Source organism: Pseudonaja textilis, chromosome 2 (assembly GCF_049901715.1).
Source record: "Pseudonaja textilis isolate UNSWEBS1 chromosome 2, rPseTex1.2, whole genome shotgun sequence".
Taxonomy (NCBI): Eukaryota; Metazoa; Chordata; class Lepidosauria; order Squamata; family Elapidae; genus Pseudonaja; species Pseudonaja textilis.
Window position 1 is genome coordinate 7,905,090 of NC_141991.1, and position 22,712 is coordinate 7,927,801.

At 43.8% G+C, this 22,712-nt stretch overlaps 2 protein-coding genes across 15 annotated transcripts in view; both read right to left on the bottom strand.

The window, feature by feature from the left end:
- Positions 1-22,712, bottom strand: part of LOC113452095 (uncharacterized) — a 69,482-nt gene that overhangs the window by 20,015 nt on the left and 26,755 nt on the right. Inside the window, exons 1-5 of one of the 14 annotated variants that reach the window (XM_087927702.1) lie at positions 21,063-21,307; positions 19,944-20,026; positions 18,241-18,367; positions 17,585-17,677; positions 9,628-15,477 (exon numbers count right to left, since the gene is read on the bottom strand). In XM_087927702.1, coding sequence (XP_087783828.1) covers positions 12,149-15,477; positions 17,585-17,677; positions 18,241-18,367; positions 19,944-20,026; positions 21,063-21,261 — 3,831 coding nt within the window. In that variant the 5' untranslated portion in view covers positions 21,262-21,307 and the 3' untranslated portion in view covers positions 9,628-12,148. Of the gene's footprint in view, positions 1-3,198; positions 5,649-5,849; positions 5,977-7,155; positions 8,152-8,171; positions 9,188-9,627; positions 15,478-17,584; positions 17,678-18,240; positions 18,368-19,943; positions 20,028-21,062; positions 21,308-22,712 lie in introns of those variants that run through there. The other 13 variants (XM_087927699.1, XM_087927711.1, XM_087927701.1 and 10 more) reach the window with 13 other exon arrangements.
- Positions 3,199-22,712, bottom strand: part of LOC148126653 (uncharacterized) — a 46,321-nt gene continuing 26,807 nt past the window's right edge. The window contains exon 3 of the transcript XR_015742444.1: positions 3,199-3,268. The gene's annotated coding sequence lies outside the window, so the exon portion shown is untranslated. The remainder of the gene's footprint in view (positions 3,269-22,712) is intronic.

Genomic DNA, 22,712 nt, shown 5'->3' on the forward strand with positions numbered 1-22,712 from the left:
AGCTGATTTAAAAGAAGTGCTCCCTAAATTCTATCAGCATGTTAAGTGTGCTACTAGAGGAGCAAACATATTGGACAAAGTACTGTATATACCAACATCAAACATGGCTATAAGGTTATACAATTATCACATTTGGGACAATCAGACCATATGCATTTAGCACCAGCTTACATCCTGCTTAGGAGACTGGTTCTGCCTATAATAAAGACTGAAATCTTGGTCAGAAGATGCTTCCGAACAACTTCAGGATTGTTTTTGAGAACACAAATTGGGACGTCTTTTATCACTCTGACCTAGAGATGCACACTGCAACTGTTCTGTGCTATATCAAACACTGCACAGATACTATCACTGTGGATAAACATATTTTGATCTATCTTGGATGACCAAGGAAGTCCAGCGCCTCTTGTGTGACAGGACCATGGCCTTTAGGTCCAGTGATGGGGCAAGATACAGTGCTGCCAGAGCTAATCTGAAGAAAGGTATTCAAAAGTCCAGGACTGATTATAAGAGGAAGATTGAGGATAATTTTTATAACAATCACATGAGGCAGGTGTGGCAAGGGATTCAACAAATTACAAACCATCAACCGACCAATGTCATCCCTGCTGAGGGGGATGTTTCATTGGCAGAGAATCATTTCTTTGCTCGCTTTGAAGTGGAGACATCAGAGACAGATAAAACACAACTACCAGCTAATTGTAGCCTCCACCTCATTGTGGAGGAACAGGAGGTGAGGAGCATTCTGAGGGCTGTGGACCCTAGAAAGGCTGCCGGTCCTGACGGTATCTCTGGCCGGGTGCTCAGAGACTGTGCTGATCAGTTGGCTGGAGTCTTTACTAGGATCTTCAATTGGTCTCTATCCCAGGCCACTATTCCATCTTGTTTGAAGGCTTCCACCATTGTTCCGCTGCCAAAGAAGTTCCCTATCAATAACCTCAACGATTACAGACCAGTGGCACTCACTCCTATCATCATGAAGTGCTTTGAGAAATTGGTCTGCCGGCACATCATTTCTGGTCTTCCGCATACATTTGATAAATACCAGTTTGCATACAGAAAAAATAGATCTACAGAGGACACTATAGGCATCACTCTTCACACTGCTCTGACTCATCTAGAACGGCAGGAGGGCTACGTGAGGATGCTTTTTGTGGATTCTAGTTCTGCGTTTAACACAATTCTTCCACGTAGACTAGTGTCTAAACTTCTGGACCTTGGGCTTTCTTATTCAATCTGCCTTTGGATTATGGATTTCCTGTCTGGCCACTCACAGAGGGTCAGATTAGGTAATCATACCTCTTCAGCCCTTATTCTTAACACTGGTACACCACAGGGTTGTGTGTTGAGTCCCTTACTCTATACTCTTTATGTGCATGAGTGCATTCCCACTCACGCTAGTAATACTATTGTGAAATTTGCAGATGATACAACAGTGGTGGGACTTATCTCCGGGGGGATGAGTCTGCCTATCGAGATGAGGTAGACCGGTTGCTTTTGTGGTGTGGAGACAATAACTTGGTCCTCAACACCAAGGAGCTTATTGTGGATTATAGAAGGAACAGAACAGACATTCAGCCCTTGCTTATCAATGGAGACCAAGTGGAGCAAGTGGTTAGTTTTAAGTTTCTGGGTGTTACCCTACAAGAGGACCTGACCTGGGGTGCTCACATTACAGCCCTGGTCAAAAGGGCCCAGCAGAGATTATACTACCTGAGGCTTCTCAGAAAGCAACCAAATGAAAAACTGCTGGTGACCTTCTACCGCTGTACCATAGAGAGCATTTTAACATACTGCACCTCTGTATGGTTTGCCAATTGCACAGTGGCAGATAGGACAGCACTCCAGAGGGTTAATGTCATTGCCCAGAGGATCCTTGGTTGCCCTCTCCCCTCTTTGGAAGAGCTTTATAGTTCCTTCTGCCTTAAGAAAGTTCAAAACATTCTCAAAGATCCATCTCATCCCGGGCATCCTTTTTTTGAACTATTACCATCTGCCAGATCGTACAGAATAATAAAAACAAGGACAAATAGGCTGAAAAACAGCTTCTATCCCAGGGCAGTAGCTCTTTTGAATTCTGCTGTATAGTGCAGCGTTGGTGTAGGGTCTGGGGTTTCCGGTTCAATGTGTGAAGGGTGAAGGATGTGTGTTTGTGTTTATTTTCATGGTCAGGGTCATGATGTGCACTGAAGATGGTGTTTGATTTCATTGTAAGAGGTGCAATGATGATAAAGTAAACTAAATCACCACTATTATTAAGGATTGGTTGGGACATTTCACCCATGTGGTATTTATTCTCTAATCCAAATACTGTATCTATGTTACTCTTCCTTGCTGGTAAAAATGGCATAAAAAGAATAAATGCTGCCCAGGCAGTCAGACATCTTGGCACCCTGCACAATGACAGGTCTTTGAAACCCATCATAGGGCGCCCAACCAGGGACATCAGAAGAACTACGCAGAAAAGATGGTCCCTGACTTACAACATTTGATTTAGTGACTGTTCGAAGTTACAACAGCACTGAAAAAAGTGAGTTACAACCAGTTTTCGCACTTACGACCGTTCAAGCATCCCCATGGTCACATGATCCAAATTCAGACACCTCTGAACTGACTCGCATTTATGACAGTTTCAATGTCCCGGTGTCAGGAGATCCCCTTTTGCAACCTTCTGACAAGCAACGTCAATGGGAAAACCAGATCCGCTTAACAACCGTGTTGCTAATTTAACAACTGTGGGGATTCACTGAACAACTGTGGCAAGAGAGGTTGCAAAATGGAGCAAACTTTACTTAACAAACCTCTCACTCAAAAACAAAAATTTTGGGCTCACTTGTGTCGTAAGTCAAGGACTACCTGGACAAAATAGTTCTCCTAGTTAACTCCAAGCCATAGAGAGAAGGCTGGATGCGTCGCGTGCTGGACCGGCTCCTTCCCAGTTTAGCGGAGGGAAAGAAAGTCCCACTACATCACATGACGCCATGAGTTTCACCCGCCTGATATAGATCCTGCTTCACCTTTGCAGGGATTCTGGCATCTTCGCCATTTCCTCCTCAAGAATTGCACTTCCGGTGTGGTTGAAAGAAGGAAAAAGTTCATCCTGAACAAAAAGGCCCTTTTGGTTTTCGTTACCTTTCCTGCCCCAACGTTGAGTCCGTTACCAGATATGCCAAGGCCTCAAATGGAACACATGGAAGAGAAGGTTGAAAGCAAAAACTTTATTGTGCAGCAAAAGTAACACAAGGAAATCCCCCCTCTTTCTGTACCTCTCTGTCTATGAGAAAGGAAAGGGGAAGATGTGGAAAGAAAAAAGGCAATGGCTTCCTAACCCGAACTCTTTGGTTCAGTAATAACATCAAAGCAAAATGTTTTAGTTTTACATACCCTGTTTCTCAAAAAATAAGACCCAGTCTTATATTCTTTTCTGCACCAGGACTTACCCACTTACCTAAGGACTATTGCAGCCATGCCTCCTCCGCCCCAATACCTATCACGCCGCTACTTAGCATCTTCTACATTGTATATTGTGCCATTGTGTGCTTGAGCAGCAGCAGCGGCACAAGATCCTTGCGGCATTCTGCTGTTCGTGGCAGCACAGGCGTGCAGAGCAATATGGCATCTGGCCACAAGTGGCGGCATTAGCGCGATGAGTCAGATGGCATTCTGCTGTGAGTGGTGGCACTGGCACAATGAGCCACAGTGTCTTGCATGAAAGCTGCCACAACCAACTTTAAAAGTAAGGCAGCAGTGCAACAGATGTTGGGATATGGGAGTCTGAGTGTGGCAGTCTACAAATAAGTGAGTAAGGGGTGCATGAGACAGGTTAACCCCCTTCCCACCCTAGCTTGATTTTTATGTCTTAGGTCATTTTTTCCTGCTGTGTGTCTTCTTATGGCAATTAAAGTTACCCCCGGTTGTGAATTTCTTTCCACACTCCACACACTGATACGGCTTCTCCCCTGTGTGGATTCTTTTATGGACCCTAAGATTCTTGCCGTCTTTAAAACTCTTTCCACACTCTAAGCATTTATACGGTTTCTCCCCTGTGTGGATCCTATTGTGGGAGGTAAGCTGGCCACTCACAGGAAAACATTTTCCACACTCCAAGCATTTATAGGGTTTCTCCCCTGAGTGAAGCCTTCTATGGATCCTGAGTGAATGATTATGTTTAAAGCTTTTTCCGCACTCGGGACATGTATACAGTTTCTCCCCTGTGTGGATCCTCTTGTGGATACCAAGGTAATAACTTGTCCTGAAATTCAGGCCACACTCCATGCACTTATAGGGTTTCTCCCCTGTGTGAATCCTCTTATGGATGCCAAGGACACTACTTCTACTGAAACTCATGCCACAATCCTGGCACTTATAGGGTTTCTCCCCAGTGTGGATCCTCTTGTGACGAGAGAGAGCCGCTAAATCAGTGAAGCGTTTGTCACATCCAGGACATTTATAAGGCTTTTCACCTGTGTGAGTCCTTTTATGGACAGTAAGATTACTTGCTTGACTGAAACTCTTCCCACACTCGGTGCATTGATACGGTTTCTCCCCAGTGTGCATTCTTCTATGAGAAGTTAGGTGGCTGGAGTTATGGAAGCTCTTTCCACACTCCAGGCATTTGTACAGTTTCTCCCCTGTGTGGATCTGTTTGTGGACATGAAGGCCACCAGAACGGGCAAAGCGCTTTCCACACTGCAGGCAGTGAAAAAGTTTCTCCCCTGTGTGAATCCTCTTATGGGAAGAAAGTGTACAAGGGGCACTGAAGCATTTTCCACACTCTTTGCATTTATACGGCTTCTCTCCAGTGTGGATCCTCTTATGTAAGTTTAAATTGCCTTTTCGGGTGAAGCTCTTTCCACACACCGTGCAATGATACGGCTTTTCCCCTGTATGAGTCCTATTATGGTAAGTGAGGTCACTTGCATAGCGGAAGCTCTTCCCACATTCCAGGCATTTACATGATTTCTTCCCAGTGGGCTTTTTTTCCCGGGAATTTGGTTCCTTGCTCTGAGTAATCCTCGTTCTACCCTCCCTGCATTGATCCAACTTCTCCTCTCTGTGGAGGCTTTGATGGGAAGTAAGGGAGGCGCTGCTTCCGACGGTCTTTGCACAGGGGATGCATTGATGCTGCTTCTTGTCTTCATGGACCCTCTTGTGTGAATTAAGGTGGTTTTTCTGCCTGAAGGTCCTTCCACAATCCAGACATTTGTGTGGATCCTCTGCTTTGTGAATCTTTTTATGTGAAGCAAGACAGCGGCTTGTATCGAAGCTTTCTGCACACTCCGTACATTTGTATGGTTTCCCTCCTTCTTCTATTCTTTCACGTAAAGGAGGAGGAAGGTCCCTTCTGAAGCATTGCCTGCTTTCATCTTGTTTCTCTCCAGCAGGGCTTTCGCCACAGTCACATAATCCTGATTCATTGCAGAGTCTTTTCCCACACCTTGAACACACTTGTTTTTCATGGCAACTATCTGGGTCCAATAAGACATTGATATCTGGACAAGGTAGACCAGAGCAATTATCCAGCTCCCCCGTTAGCTGGTTTTGCTTCAAACTTTGCTTTCCATACAACTTTTCTGCAACTTCCTTTTTGTCTTTTGGCAAAGGTGCTGCTGCCTCTTGGCCAGAAACCTCCATCTCCCATCTGTCACCTGGTTGCAACAATAAAAAAAAGAAAAGCTAGCACAACCTTTAGTGCAAAAGCAATCAAACACCATGCTGTATTTGAAGAGTATCAAACTTCTTCCAAACTCCCATTTGTTCCAGAAATGATGCTATCCTTGCTATTAAGATGATATTTGAACATTTGACTTTTGGCTACTAAATTTAAATACCTTAACAGAATCTCTCACCTAATGAGACCACGTTCCTCTTGTTTTCCAGCATGACCTCTCGGTACAGGGCTTTTTGCTCAGAGTCCAGCAGGGCCCACTCCTCCACGGAGAAAAACACAGCTACATCCTCAAATGATACCAAATTCTGACATAGGGAGGGCAAAAAAAACCACCACAATGTATTTCATGAATATTCTTAAGAATGAACACTTCAATGAATTACATGCAAGTCTTCTTCTTAATGAAAAACCTCCACAGTTTCCAAGTAGGGCAAAGGAACACGTAGGATATTGAATTTAGCAGCTGGAAAAGTAAAGTGTACAATAGGCCAGAACACAACTGTAATTGATTAGTTAGAGAGTGCTGACTCAGGCAGGATGCAATCTACACTTTGATTGGTTGCTGTAAGTATAAAGGGGGCGTTTCTCTTTCCCCCCCTCCTTTTTCCCTTCTCTGTGTTCTGCATGATACTGTCAGCTTTGGAAGCCATATTAGCACCAGACGCTTCCACCCTGCCACATTCTTGAGCCTGGGAAAATGGGAGGGGAGAATTTCTTGGAGCACATGTGGCTAGACATAATAGCATTCTTCTTCTAAGTCAAGGTCATGTTATTTCTGCACCTGGCTGAGGAGTGATTGAGAGGATGTCTGAAGTTGAGATGGATGGTGATTGGGGCATGCTGACGCCATGAGGGGTGCAGGGAGTGGATTTGTAATTTTTTACTTATTGCAGGGAAACCCAGAATTTTCACATTTGGGATTTCCCAGATGGACCATTTTCCTACTCTAATAAAAGGAACTTTTGAGAAGATGTCTGTCTCAGAGTTATTTGTTGGAGTTGAGGTTTTCTGGAACACTGATATATGTTTTAGATTTACCTCATGATGTTCCTGTGTTCCTGACTATCTTATGCAGGAACTGGATATGGCCAGTCCAGAGAAAAGAAGGACCAGGGGAGATGTGATATCAGTGTTCTAGTATTTCTGAGGCTGATCCAAACAAGAGGGGCTCAACTTATTTTCCAAGGCACCAAAAGGCAAGAGAAGAAAAATGGATGGACACTAATGGTGGAGAAAGGCATCCTGGAATTAAGGACAAACTTCCTGACAGTGAGAACAATTAACTAATGGAACAGTTTGCCATCAGAAGTTTTGGGCTGGAGGTTTTTAAGGAGAGACTGGACACCCACTTGTCTGAAAGGGTATAGGGTCTCCTGCTTGAGACAGGGGGATGGACTAGAAGATCTCCAAGATCCCTTCCAATTGTGTTATTCTGTTATTGGGAGATTGGCACATCTGGGGAGGGGAGGGGAGAATCCTCCTACCTGCATTGGAAGCTCAGCCACTGTTGATCCTCCATTACAAAGAACTGGGGTTCCGGGAGATGAAGCCATGGCCACGAGAGGGTCTAGGAGTGGAAACAAAGCAGCAAAGGAATAATTGGCTATCAAACATCCTCAGAATATTCTTGAGCATCCAGTGCAAAAGGCTGATTTTAGCTACAAAAGACTACAAAAACTCTTTTCACAGCTAGCAGTTGAAGTGGGGAACTGCTGGCCTTTTATAAGGGCTGGACTTCAACTGCCAGAGTACCTGAGGCAGCTGGCTGAAAAATTCCGGGACTTCAAGTCCACCAGTCATAAGAGGGCCGTAACTTCCTCACCCCTGGATGACAGCAACGTCTCTCAATCTTGTGAGCTGTTAAGATATGTGGACTTCAACACACCTGAGAAATTCTGGGAATGGAAGCCCACAAATCACAAGGTTGCCAAGGTTGAGAAACAATGGCCCACAGGAAAGGGCGACGCCTTTTTAAATGCACCCAAAAATGCAGTTCAATTGAACGATGGGAACGAGGAAAGGAAGGCGGGCGAAGAGATGGAGATGCTCTCTCCGGAGGGGGCTCGTCTTGAGCGGCTCCCCGAAACAGCAGCGCCTGGGAGGGATCGCCCCCCTTTTCTCCCCGCCGGTTTCGCAGCCCTTCAACTCCGAGCCTCTTGGGTGTGAAACGGCGCCAGAGCAAAGGAAGCGACGGGAAACGGTCAGGAAGGGCCGGCAGAAAAGAAAGGAGAATAAGAATCATCTCCCCCAGGAGAAAGTGGGGGCGGCAGCAGCGATCTTAGCAGCGCCCCAAAAAGCTGCATGGAAGGCTCACCTGTCCCGGCATTTCCCAGGAGAGAGGGAGGGAAGGAAGGAAGGAAGGAAGGAAGGGGGGAAAGAAAGAAAGAAGTGGGGACGGCAGCAGCGATCTTAGCAGCGCTCCAAGAAGCTGCATTGAAGGTTTACCTGTCCCGGCATTTGGAAGGAAGGAAGGAAGGTAGGTAGGTAGGTAGGTTTTTACCTGGCACTCAATAGGAGAGAGGCAGCTCTCTTCCTCGGCCGGCCATGCTTTCTTCCTTCCCGGCCACACACACACACGTAGATTCCCCCTCCCCGGAAAGACCACCGCCACGGAGTTTGCAAAACCCAAGCCGGAAGCACTTATAACTCCTCCCACTCTCTACAGGGCGGAGAGCGGCGCCCACTCAGGGGTCTCTCTGCCTGCAAATTCTCCCTGGGAGATTCTCCCTAGTCACGTCCTGGGCTGGATGGGCACTGAAAAAAGTGATTTTCAACACTGGTGCATCCTCCCCATGGTCAGGTGATCCAAATCCTGGCCACTTGACACCTGACTCCTATTTATGACGGTTGCCATTTCCCAGGATCACAGGAAGCTTCAGACAAGCGAAGTCAATGGGGGGAGCCAGATTTGGTCAATGACTGTAACAACTACAGTGATTGACTTAACAACCATGGCAAGAAATAGCATAAAATGGGACCAAATTCACTTCATAAATGTCTCACTTAGCAACAGACTGAATTGTAATCATAAGCCGAGGATTGCCTGTATTTGAAGGGTTGATGGGGCATGTTGAAGAGTGACACAACTTAGAGATGACTCCCTTGCCCCAAGAGAATAAAGAGAAAAGGGGAAAAAATCCCCACATAATCTTTTTTCCAATATTATCCCCAATAAATGCAGGACCAAAGGACCCCCTGATGATCGATAAGGGAGACCCATTAACTTTCTCCCTCTGAAGCTGAAGAAAACCTCGGAGCCAAGAAATATTTAATATATTTAACTATCTAAAAGGCCTGAGGTGGGAAATATTTAAAAGTCTATGAATTTCAGACGAAAAACTACTAAACCGTACAGGCAGCCTCAACTTACAACCATTTGTTTAGTGACTGAAGTTACAACGGCATTGAAAAAAGAGACATTTGTTTTTTGCACTTACGACTGTTGCAGCATCCCCATGGTCATGCGATCCAAATTCAGACATTTGACAACTGACTCACCTTTATGACCATTGTGGTGTCCTGTTTCTCCCCTGTGTGGATCTGTTTGTGGACATGAAGGCCACCAAAGGGAAAACCAGATTCACTTAACAACCATGTTCCTAATTTAACAACTCAGGTGATTCACTTAACTGAGGCAAGAAAGGTCACAAAATGGAGCAAAATTGACTTAATGTCTCACTTAACAAAAATTTGGGGCTGGCTTATGCTTGTAAGTCTATTACCTCTACAAAATATTTCTCCTATAGTCAAAGGGCTCCAAGCGTAATGAAGCCTGCTTCCAGTTTGCCGAGGGGGGTTCGTGCATTTTCCCCTCAAGAATTACACTTCCAAAATGGCTGAAAGAAGGGAAGAGATCCTTCTGAACTCAAAGGCATTTTTGATTTTCCTCCCCTTTCCTGATCCAGGCGCTTTGCCAGATATGCCAATGTCTCAGACTGAACACATTGAAGACAAGATTGTAAGCAAAAACTTTATTCCGCAGAAAATGTCACACAAGGAAATCTCCCTCAAGGCCTTTGTACACCACCAACGGCCACTGGAGGGCTTTACACTGCATTTGCCACACAGTTTACATGTTTCAGAGTCATGGGATATTCTCCCATCTCCCTTTACAGCAGTTCCTGCCTGTTTTACACTCACATCTTAGTCTTACTGCATACGTGTCATCCAGAGCTCAGCCAAGCTCTTTAAAGCCATCCTAACATGATCACAGGGAAACCTCAACACCTCCATAAATGTCGCTTAGCTTTCCACGATACTTCCTGTTTTTCAAACCACATACTGCTTTTTAGGATTGTACAGGTGCAAATCCTTCCCTATTTGTGTGTTTGTGAACAATGTGTGCCAGAGAAATTCTGGGAGGTGATGTCCACAAGTCTTAAAATATGTCTAGTCTAAGTTGCTGATGGATTTTGATGTTACCAGATTCCTTTCCTGTTTTCCAAGACCGGTTTCAATGAATGGGCAATTGTCAGTTAGACTGAACACATTTTTAACATTCAAGATTGTACCTTACTAACAAATAATCAATTGCTGCTTTACAATTAGTCCTTAGCTTACAATCATTTCTTCAGTCACCATTCGAAGTTTCAACGGCACTGAAAAAAATGATTTATGAATTTTTCCACACAACCGTTGCAGCATCCCTGTGTCATGTGATCAAAATCCGGACAGTTGGCAACTAGTCTGTATTTTTGATAGGTGGAGTATCCCAGGGTTATGGGATCCCTGTTTGAGACCTTCAGACAAGCAAAGTCAAATGGGAAACCAGATTCAACCATGTTACTAATCAAACTACTGTGGCAAAACTTGTAAAATGGCACAAAACTTACTTAACAACTGTCTTGCTCGGCCATGGAAATTTGGGGCTTAATTGTGGTCATAAGTCAAGCGCCACCTGTATTTTCTGAAGCTGGTTCCCTGAATTGTCCAATTTACCCACCAAAAAGAGCCTGTATCTGAGATGCAAAAGCTAAGCCTTAAGCCGCTTCATAATTTAGGGCATTCAAAAATCTAGCACAATCAATATTGTATGACAGACTAGAAATCAATTAAACACGAACAAGGTTAAAGGTGGTGCAGACACACAGCACCATCCCTCCAGTTATCACTTTTGACAAAGCTATTGAGTCTCATATTGATTCATTAGTTCATTCTCTTCCATCACTTTCTCCCAGTGAAGAGCTCACTGGAGATCCTGCTTCTCTTTGTTCTGTCCTCACTTTCTCCACATGGGTCTAGTAGATCCATTGCTTGATTCCTTCCAACATCAGGGAAATATGGGGAGTCAACACCACCAGGTCTGGACCTCATCACTTAAATTGCAATGTTTCCTCTTGAAATCTTTCAGCATCTTTAGAGTGAAAGACAGCTTTCTGCAGCCTTATGTTGCCTGAAGGTGTTATCCCAAAGGTGTTTTTTTCCAGAAGTCAACTGGACTTTGTTTCTCCTTGAAGACATTTCACTTCTCATTCAAGAAGAAAGAGAACTGACAAAATTTCTTGGATGAGAAGGGAAATCTCCTCAAGAGAAACAAAAGTCCAATTGCCTTTTGATAAAAGCACCTTTGGGAGAACTGTAGCTTGCATGACTAAGAATCTCCATAGACATCTGGATGTGTTAGTTCCCAACTGCCCCCCTCCCTTTGCTGTTCGAATTGACAAAAGCTGATCATTTGTTGCATGTTATGAGAGTGTATGCATTGGAGACACAGGCCTTGTATGTCCAATCTCACTTAGCCAATGAGAGAATTCCCTTCCCATCCCCCTTTCTATATCTATATTCTATTCCATTTCTATTCTTATTGTTTCTAATCTAATTCTACTCTATTCTAATACATCACAAAGATCTAATATCTAAAAGTTAACTCCTAGTTCTACAAAGGAACTCTTCTTTTTAATGGATCAAGACGTTTCTGCTGCTTCGGAAGCCCTTCCCATACTCCATTTATTTCTACAGAATCTCCTGCAAAACCTCTATGGGCATGAAGCAAATTTTGAGAAGCAACACAAACCAATTCACATTATTTTTCCCCTGTCGAGAGTCTTCTTACGGCAATTAAAGTTACTCCTGGTTCTGAATTTCTTTCCACACTCCACAAACTGATAGGGGTTCTCCCCTGTGTGGATTCTTTTATGCAGCAAAAGATTCATCCCATCTTTGAAACTCTTTCCACACTCGATTCATTTAAATGGTTTCTCCCCTGTGTGGATTATATTTTGGGACGTAAAACTGCCAACATCACTGTAACATTTTCCACACTCTAGGCATTTATACAGCTTCCCTCTGGTGTGGATCCTGTCATGTAAACTGAAATTGCCTTTGTGGGCGAAGCTCTTTCTGCACACCGTGCAATGATACGGCTTTCCTCCTGTATGGATCCTATTATGTAAGGTTAAACTGCCCCTTCTGGTGAAACGTTTTCCACACTCCAAGCATTCATGGGGTTTCTCCCCAGTGTGGACTCCGCTATATAAGTTACAGCTTTTTTTTGCACTTTCCATATGTGCGGCATCCATAAGGTTTCTCCCTAGAATGGAGCCTTTTGTGGCAAGTGAGGCCCCATGAATTGGTGAAACATTTGTCACACTCGGTACACTTATAGGGCTTTTCACCCGTGTGGATTCTTTTATGGATATTAAGGTGACTTTTTTGACTGAAGCACTTCCCACACTCGGTGCATTGATAAGGTTTCCCTCCTCTGTGGATACTTTGGTGGGAAGTTAAGATGCTGGATGTACAAAAGCTCTTTCCACACTCCAGGCATTTGTATGGTTTGTCCCCTGTGTGGGTCCATTCGTGGGCACGAAAGTTATCAGAACGGGCAAAGCGCTTTCCACACTCCATGCATTGAAATGGTTTTTCTCCCGTGTGGATCCTCTCATGTAACTTAAGATGACCTTTTTGACTGAAGCTCTTTCCGCACTGCACGCATTGAAAGGGTTTCTCCCCCATGTGGATTCTACCATGTATGATATAGCTATTTTTTGCACTGAAGCTCTTTCCACACTCCATGCATTGAAATGGTTTTTCTTCCATGTGGTTTCTCTCGTGTGACTTAAGACGAGCTTTTTGACTGAAGCTCTTTCCGCACTGCAGGCACTGAAAGGGTTTCTCCCCCGTGTGGATTCTGCTATGTATGATATAGCTACTTTTTGCACTGAACCTCTTTCCACACTCCATGCATTGAAATGGTTTTTCACCCGTGTGGATCCTCTCGTGTGACTTAAGTTGACCTTTTTTACTGAAGCTCTTTCCACATTCCATGCATTTGTATGGTTTCTCCCCCGTGTGGATTCTGCTATGTACGATATAGCTACTTTTTGCACTGAACCTCTTTCCACACTCCATGCATTGAAATGGTTTTTCACCCGTGTGGATCCTCTCGTGTGACTTAAGTTGAACTTTTTGAATGAAGCTCTTTCCACACTCCAGGCATTTGTATGGTTTCTCCCCTGTGTGGGTCTGTTTGTGGGCATGAAAGCCACCAGAACTGGCAAAGCGCTTTCCACACTGCAGGCATTGAAAGGGCTTCTCCCCGGTGTGGCTTCTGTGATGGGCAGTAAGGTATGAAGAGCTATAGAAGCTCTTTCCACACTCCATGCATTGAAATGGTTTTTCTCCCGTGTGGATCCTCTCATGTAATTTAAGATTACCTTTTTCACTGAAGCACTTATCACAGTGCAGGCATTTATAAGGTTTTTCCCCTTTATGCATCCTATTATGTATAGTTAGAGAAGAGGTGTTGCTAAAGCTTTTTCCACACTCCAAGCATTCATAGGGTTTCTCCCCGGTGTGGATCCTCTTATGGGAAGTAAGGGCATTGGATGTCGTGAAGCATTTCCCACACTGTGTGCATTTATATGGCTTCTCTCCAGTATGAATCCTCTTATGTAAACTGAAATGTCCTTTTTGTGCGAAGCTCTTTCCACACACTGTGCAATGATATGGCTTGTCCCCTGTATGGATCCTATTATGTACGGTTAAATCGCCTTGTCTGCTGAAAGGTTTTCCACACTCCAAGCATTCATAGGGTTTCTCCCCAGTGTGGGTTCTACTATGTACGTTACAGCTTTGTTTTGCACTGAAGCTCTTTCCACACGTGCAACATTCATATGGTTTCTCCCCAGTATGGAGCCTTTTGTGGCAAGTGAGGCCCCACGAATTGGAGAAGCATTTGTCACACTCGGTGCACTTATAGGGCTTTTCACCTGTGTGGATTCTTTTATGGGTATTAAGGTGACTTTTTTGACTGAAGCACTTCCCACACTTGGTGCATTGGTTTGGTTTCCCTCCTCTGTGCATGCTTTGATGGGAAGTTAAGATGCTAGATGTACAGAAGCTCTTTCCACACTCCAGGCATTTGTACGGTTTCTCCCCTGTGTGGGTCCGTTTGTGGACACGAAAGCTATCAGAACGGGAAAAGCGCTTTCCACATTGCAGGCATTGAAAGGGTTTCACCTCCATGTGGATTCTGCTATGTACGATGTAGATACTTTTTGTATGAAAGCTCTTTCCACACTCCATGCATTGAAATGGTTTTTCTCCCGTGTGGATCCTCTCGTGTGACTTAAGATGAACTTTTTGAGTGAAGCTCTTTCCGCACTGCAGACATTGAAAGGGTTTCTCCCCTGTGTGGATTCTGCTATGTACGATATAGCTAATTTTTGCATTGAAGCTTTTTCCACACTCCATGCATTGAAATGGTTTTTCTCCCATGTGGTTTCTCTCATGAGACTTAAGAGCAGCTTTTTGACTGAAGCTCTTTCCGCACTGCAGGCATTGAAAGGGTTTCTCCCCTGTGTGGATTCTGTGATGGGAAATAAGGGTTGAAGAGCAATGGAAGCTCTTTCCACACTCCATGCATTGAAATGGTTTTTCCCCTGTGTGGACCCTCTTGTGTGAGTTAAGTTGACCTTTTTGACTGAAGCGGTTTCCACACTCCAGGCATAGAAATGGTTTTTCTCCCGTGTGGATCCTCTCATGTGACTTAAGATGAACTTTTTGAGTGAAGCTCTTTCTACACACCATGCAATGATACGGCTTTTCCCCTGTATGTGTCCTATTATGGCAAGTGAATTCACTCGCATAGCGGAAGTTCTTCCCACATTCCAGACATTTATATTTCTTCCCAGTGGGGCTTTTTTTCTGGGAATTTGGTTCCTTGCTCTGAGTAATCCTTGTTCTATACTCTCTGAGTTCATGCAACTTCTCCTCTCTGTGGAGGCTTTGATGGGAAGTAAGGGAGGGGCTGCTTCCAAAGCTGTTTCCCCTATTAATGAACAGATGTTGCTTCCTCTCCTCATGGACCTTTTTATGTGAATTAAGATGATTTTTCTGCCTGAAGGTCTTTCCACAATCTAGACATTTGTGTGGCTTCTTTGCTTTGTGAATCTTTTTATGTAAAGCAAGAGAGCGGCTTGTACTGAAGCTTTCTGCACACTCTGTACATTTGTACGGTTTCCCTTCTAGTATTCTTTCATGTAAAGGAGTAGGAAGGATCCTTCTTGTGTGTTGCCTGCTTTCATCTTGTTTGTCACCAGCAGGGCTTTCGCCACAGTCACATAATCCAGATTCATCACAGAGTGTTTTCCCACACCTTGAACACACTTCTTTTTCATGGCAATCATCAGCGTCCAATAAGACATTGGTGTCTGGACAAGGTAAACCAGAGCAATTCTCCAGTTCCCTCGTTAACGGGTTTTCCTCTGAACTTTGCTTTCCATATATCTTTTCTTCCTTTCTGTCTTTTGGTAAAGGTGCTGCTGCCTCTTGGCCAGAATCCTCCATCTCCCATCCGTCACCTGCTTGCAACAATAAAAAAACAACAGTTAACACAAACTTAGGTGCAAAAGGGATCAAGTACCACTGCTGTATTTGAACTTATCCTAAAGCCATTTTGGATCATGTTCATGGTTGGCACAGCAAGGCTGGGTAGGGCTATGGGAATGGGAGGGGGGAGTAGAGATGGCTGGGCATGTGTAGCCAAAATAGAATTCTTTCCCCTGGGAACCAAGGATGTTCTCATCAGCACCTGGTGAGGCACGAGGAAAACAAACAGACTCCAACTGTGACCTGATTGGACCATGTGATGGATGAGTGGACTTTGAATTGGGTGGGGAAAACCTCTGGGGCTTCGGAGTCAGAGACTTTTTATCAGCTGTGCCAATAGGACTTGGCGAATAAATCTATACTTTGAGGAATCATCAAACCTCAGAGTTTTGATTCTTTTGGGTCTGTTACTGACACATGGTACTGTGCTTGATATTATGTTGATATAAGATTTGACCTTTGGCTCTCTCTTGTCCTCGGTGGTACAAAATGAAAATATGAAAATCTTCGTTATGATCATTGACAATTTATGGGGTGAGAACCATCAGCTCTACGGCTTCAGATTTAGCTCAAAGGAAGCAAAAGGGACACTTAAAATAGGCTTTCATGAAGGAGGATGATGTTTTTATGTTTTATGTGTTTTTGTTTGTTGTTAAAGTCAATAAAACTTTTTTTTTTAAAAAAGGCTTTCATTCATTCATTCATTTATTTATTAAATTCTTTGGCCTCCAGCTTGCCATAGGGAAACCCTTGATGCCTTATTATATTAAAAGGATAAAAAATATATAAACAATAGTGTACAAATACAAATACTCAGTTCTAAGTAAAAGACAATAGACTTGATGATGGAGAACCTATTGGTTAAATTTCAATCTGAGAAGGTAGAAATGTTGAGGTCCTTGGATCTGGGAAATGAGCTTCAGCCTCATCTCCATTAAGAGGTTTTTCCTTGAAAAAAAAAACTGGTTCTCGCTCTGGGGTGTTAATTCCTCTTTATCCCAAAGGGGCTTTTTCTAAAGGCAGCTGGACTTTCTTTTTTCCTTGAACATGTTTCCCTTCTCATCCAAGAAGCTTCTTCAGTTCTGATTGAACGGTGGAGGATGGAAGGATTGATAATCCTTGCAGTCATTTGGTCGTAAGAATTCTTTCCAACCAGGTGACTGCAAGGAGTATAAATCCTTCTGATAAACCCGTGGATTCTTATCGGGCTTTTAAGTGTCATAGAGTCATTATAGACCAAAAACAACAAAATGAAAGCAACTTCTAAAAAGCTCTCTACAAAGTGGGACAGGCAGGATTGGAAAGAGGCTAGGATGGGAAACTTCATGGAGACTGTGGAATTGAAGGCCATTTTATCAGACTAAGTAGGAGTAGAAATGTTGAGAAGGACACTCTTATCTACTGCATACATCAAACACATTCTTTTATCTGAGCTGCTCACATCCACAACCCTTTCAGACAATGGGGGGGGGGGATCTATCAGAGAATTGCTCAGTAGGTATCCAAATGAAATCAGAGATGCTGACACAAACTTGATATAAATTAATGTTACATGTATGTATGTATGTATGCACAGACACTGTAAATATATATTTACAGTAAAATTTCATCCAGTTGGTCTGGAAAGTATTGGGCAGCTTCATTAGCACACACAGCTTTACTTGTTGTTCATAAGTTACAGTAATTAAATCATTTTCGGAATTGCGCAAACCAGCCACAACTGGCTCCAAAGGTGTCATTGTACTCCTCACCCGCTGCTCGCTTTAGCGTTTCAAAAACACTGCATTAAAAGGCTTCCCTAAATCGGGTTAAGACTAACGGGACTTATTTTTGGGATATGATCGTCAATCCAAAGCACAAGAAGCTGTTCTGGTTTTGAAAGGAGGCCTGTCCTATTTCTCGTGATTATGGCATTAGTTTCTGGAGCGGATTTAATTGCCTCTTTTATCTTTTCTTTACCCTTAAGGATCGTGCATATGGTGGACCAGGCCAGTCCTCCTTCTTCTCCTATGGTCTTTACCTTCTTCCCCTCTTCATGGGCTTTAATTATTTTCATTTTGATACTTTCCCCCTGTTTCTTACCTCCATGTTGAGCCGGAGTAGAGCTTGGTTGCTTTCCTTGAGAAGACACTTCTAGCATAAGAAAGAGTTGATGGAAAAGGATAGTATCTTGTCCTGGAGAGAGAGAGAGAGAGAGGCTGGCTCAGAGCTGTTTAGTAAAATCAATGTTATGGTTCAGGGAGGAAGTATTGTAGGGCAATAATGTGTCTTCCTTCTCTGTCGACCATTTCTTTCCCTTGACAAAAGCATAACAATGGTTGCTGCTAGCAGCAATATAGTATACAGTATTTGACTGTACACTTTTATTTACAGTACTGTATTAAACTGTGGTTTATATACTCTGTCTTTGTGTTTAACCTGTTCCACTTGGTTATTTGTTCCCTTCATGCATAGCATGTGTAAGATTGAATCTGATTCTTAACAAATGGGAGAGACTGAATTGTGAAGGCCAGTACTCTCCTTACTGTCCATTTGTGAAGAAAAACCAGGCTTCATAGAAAAGCATGAAAACCTCAGATAAATAGCTTGAAAATTTGAAAACCAGCACTTTAGAGAAGAATACAGCAACAAAAAAGGAATAATAATGCTGGAGCACATGCATTAATTTTTTAAAAAATTATTTTGCACTACAGTAACAGAATCCTACTAAATGTTAGTATCTTAATAGAATTCCTTACCTAATGAGGCCACGTTCCTCTTGTTTTCCAGCATGACTTCTTGATATAAGGCTTTTTGCTCAGAATCCAGCAGAGCCCACTCCTCCACGGAGAAAAACACAGCTACATCCTCAAATGATACCAAATCCTGACACAGAGAGGGGGAAAAAAACACAAAATATTCCATGAATATTATTATGAACACTTCAATGAATTACAGGCTAGTCTTCTTCTTAAAGAAAAGCCACAGTTTTCAATTAGGGCAAAGGAGCATGTAGGATATTGAATTTAGTATCTGGAAGAGTAAAGTCTACAATAGGCCAGAACACAATTGTAACTGATTAGAGTGCTGACTCATGCAGGATGCAATCTGCGCTACGATTGGCTGCTGTAAGTATAAAGGGGGCGTTTCCCTTTTTTCCCTCCTTTTTCCCCTCTCTGTGTTCTGCATGATGCTTTAGATTTACCTCAGGATGTTCCTCTGTTTTCCTGACTATCTTATGCTCTTACTTTTGTGGATGGTGACAAAGACTGCTATAAATTTCCATGTTAAATATATTTATGTTTATATAAAACTCTACAAATCTTTGTCAGTGTCTCCAACCTCATGTGGGCATCTGCTGTACTCTCTACAAAAGCCAAGCTTGGACTTTACTTTTTACTTTGGGCTTTCATGCTCACTGTTTTAAAAAAAACCCAGAGTATATAATTATAATCATATAATGTATAAATTAAATGTTAAATGAGATTTGAATGGATAACAACTATAAGATATAAAGGTAATATACTCTATTTGGTAATCACAGGGGAAACCTTGCTTTTTAATGCCTGGAAGGGATGATGATGGAAAAAGAATGTATGAAATTATAAGCAGGACAGACAAAAGTAGAAATAGAATCATTAGAAAGATATAGAAATTTAGAAAAAGCTATGTAATTGAATTAGAAAGCAATGAGATAATCAGAAATAAGGTTGAGGAAAGTAAGGGAAGGAAAAAATTATTGAGAAAATGATAAAATAGTGACAAGATATGAAATAGAATATAAAGATGAATATGTAATTGAGATTATGTCTGTATGGAGATGTGATAACCTGGAATCATGCTGCTCTCAAAAGAGAAATTTTATTTGTGTTTTGTGAAAATCCAAATAAACTTTTACAAAAAAAAAAACCCAGAGTAAAGACCACACCTGGAATACAGAGTTCAGTTTTGGTCACCACATTACAAAAAGAAATGTGGAGACTTTGGGAAAAGTGCAAAGAGAGCAACCAAGGATTAAAGGCTTTGAGATTAAATGACACAAAAAACAGTTGCAGGAACTGGATATGGGCCAGTCTAGAGAAAAGAAGGACCAGGGGAGACACAATAGCAGTGTCCCAATATTTCTGGGGCTGCCCCAAACAAGAGGGGGCTCAACTTCTTTTCCAAAGCACCAGAAGGCAAGAGAAGAAACAATGGATGGAAACTAAATAAGGAGAAAGACAACCTGGAATTAAGGAGAAACTTCATGACAGTGAGAACAATTAATTAATGGAACGGCTTTCTTTCTGAAATTGTGGGCTGGAGGTTTTTAAGGAGAGACTGGATGGCCACTTGTCTGAAAGGGTATAGGGTCTCCTGCTTGAAACAGGGGGATGGACTAGAAGATCTCCAAGATCCCTTCCAATTGTGTTATTCTGTTTTTGGGAGATTGGCACATCTGGGGAGGGGAGAATCCTCCTACCTGCGTTGGAAGCTCAGCCACTGTTGATCCTCCATTACAAAGAACTGGGGTTCCGGGAGATGAAGCCATGGCCACGAGAGGGTCTAGGAGAGGGGAACAAACAGCAAAGGAATAATTGTCTATCAAACATCCTAAGGATATTCTTGAGCATCAAGTGCAAAAGGCTGATTTTAACCTATTTTTAACTAGGGAACCCCTTCACGGGAGTCCTTTGTAGCCACAGCAACAACATACAGAAGCTCATTCTGGGTGAGAGGAAAATGGAAAGGTGTGGAAGGACCAGAGATTGGATTCAGAGGCAGATTATCTCAGCCATGAATGTGTGCATTAAAGGACCAACTCTGTTATTCTATGTAGCTATAATGTTCACCTTCCCTTATGAATCAAGGAAGAGTACAAAAACTCTTCTTTTACAGCTGGGACTTGAAGTGGGGAATTGGGGGAGGGGTTGACGGCTGGACTTCAACTCCCAGAATACCTGAGGCAGCTGGCTGAGGAATTCTGGGACTTGAAGTCCACCAGTCATAAAAGAGCCAATAACTTCCGCACCCCTGGATGACAGCAATGTCTCTCAATCTTGTGAGCTGTTGAGATATGTGCACTTCAACACACGTGGGGAATTCTGGGATTGGAAGCCCACAAATTACAAGGTTGCCCAGGCTGAGAAACAATGGCCCACAGGAAAAGGGCGACGCCTCTTTAAATGCACCCAAAATGCAGTTCAATTGAACGATGGGAACGAGGAAAGGAAGGCGGGCGAAGAGATGGAAGGGCGTCCGGAGGAGCCTTGAGCCGATGCTCTCTCCTGAGCGGGCTCGTCTTGAGCGGCTCCCCGAAACAGCAGCGCCTGGGAGGGATCGCCCCCCTTTTCTCCCCGCCGGTTTCGCAGCCCTTCAACTCGGAGCCTCCTGGACCTGAAACGGCGCCAGAGCAAAGGAGGCGACGGGAAACGGTCGGGAAGGGCCGGCAGAAAAGAAAGGAGAATAAGAATCATCTCCCCCAGGAGGAAGTGGGGGCGGCAGCAGCGATCTTAGCAGCGCCCCAAAAAGCTGCATGGAAGGCTCACCTTTCCCGACATTTGGAAGGAAAAGGGAGGGAGGAGGGAGGGAAGCTTTTTACCTGGTTCTCGATAAGAATGAGGCGGCTCTCTGCCTCGCCTCGCCTCCGGTCCCCTAGAGATGCGGGCAGGAAAGGATCCGCGATCGCCGCTGGACACGTTTCCTTCCTTCCCTGCCGCGCAAGTGGATCCCCCTCCCCGGAACGACCCCAGCCAGAAATTTGCAGGGCCCAAGCCGGAAACGCGTGTAGCTCCTCCCATTCTCCGCAGGGCGGGGAGCCCCGCCCACTCGGGGCTCCCCCTTCCTTCTGCAATGGGGGAGTCGGTCCCGGCTGGGAGGGTCGGCTGGGCAGGGAGTCCAGGGCTGCTTTTCCCCAGGCAGTCAGAGAAACAGGGGGAAAAGGGAGGGGACGGAGCCCAGGGAGGGGACGGAGGGGAAGGGATGCGGAGCACCAAAGTTAGGAGGAAATAGCTCTTTAACAAATAATCAGAGTTGGGAGGGACCTTAGAGGTCATCTAATCCAACCCACCCCCCAAGTGGGAGACCCTACAACATTTCAGACAAATGGCAGTCCAATCTCTCCTTGAAAGTCTCAGCTGATGGAGCTCCCAGAGGTTCTCCGAAGACGACTTCTGTTCCATTGCTTGATCTATTAGAAAGTTTCCCCTTATTTCCAGGTTAAATCTCTCCTTGTTCAGTTTCCATCCATTATTCCTTGTCTGGCCTACAGGCACTTTAGAAAATAGCTTGACCCCTTCCGCTCTGTGGCAGCTCCTCAAATACTGGAAGACTGCTATCATGTGTCTCCTGGTCCTTCTCTTCACTAGACTAGCCATCCTCAGTTCCTGCAACCATTCTTCATAAGCCTTAGTCTCCTGTCCCCTAATCATCTTGGTTGCTCTTCTCTGCACTTTTCCTAGAGCCTCAACATTTTTTTTATAATGTGACCAAAACTGGATGCAGTACTCTAGATGTGGTCTTACTAAGGCTTTATTGAGTGGTATTAGTACCTCACTTGATCTCAGTTCTATCCCTCTGTTAATGCAATTTAGGATTGCATTAGCTTTTTTGGCTGCTGCTGCACACTGCCGGCTCCTATTTAGCTGGTTGTCCACTAAGACTCCAAGATTCCTCTCAGAGTTACTGCTATTGAGCCTGGTTTCACCCAGTCTATATGGGTGCTTTTGGTTTTTCTTGCCTACGTGTAGGACTTTCCTTTTCTCTACATTGACTTTCATCTTGTTAGGTATGGCCCAGTGTTCTTGTCTGTCAAGATCCATCTGGATCTTGAGCCTATCTTCTTGGGTGTTAGCTATTCCTGCCAGCTTAGTATCATCTGCAAATTTGCTAAGTTCCCCTTCTATTCCCTCATTTAAGTCGTTAATGAAGATATTGAAGAGTACTGGGCCTAAGACAGAACCTTGTGGCACCCCACAGCTTACTTCCCTCCATGTAGATTTAGACCCATTAAGGACTACTAGTTGAGTATGGTTTGTCAGCCAGTTGCGAGTCCATCTAGTGGTAGTGCTATCTATTCCACTTTTTTCTAGTTTACTAAGAACTAGGTTATGGTCTACTTTGTTGAATGCCTTGCTGAAATCTAAAAATATGTGCACGGTATTTTGCTGGTCAACTAACTTTGTCACTATGTTGAAGAATGAAATAAGATTGGTTTGGCATGATCTGTTTTTAACAAACCCATGCTGACTGC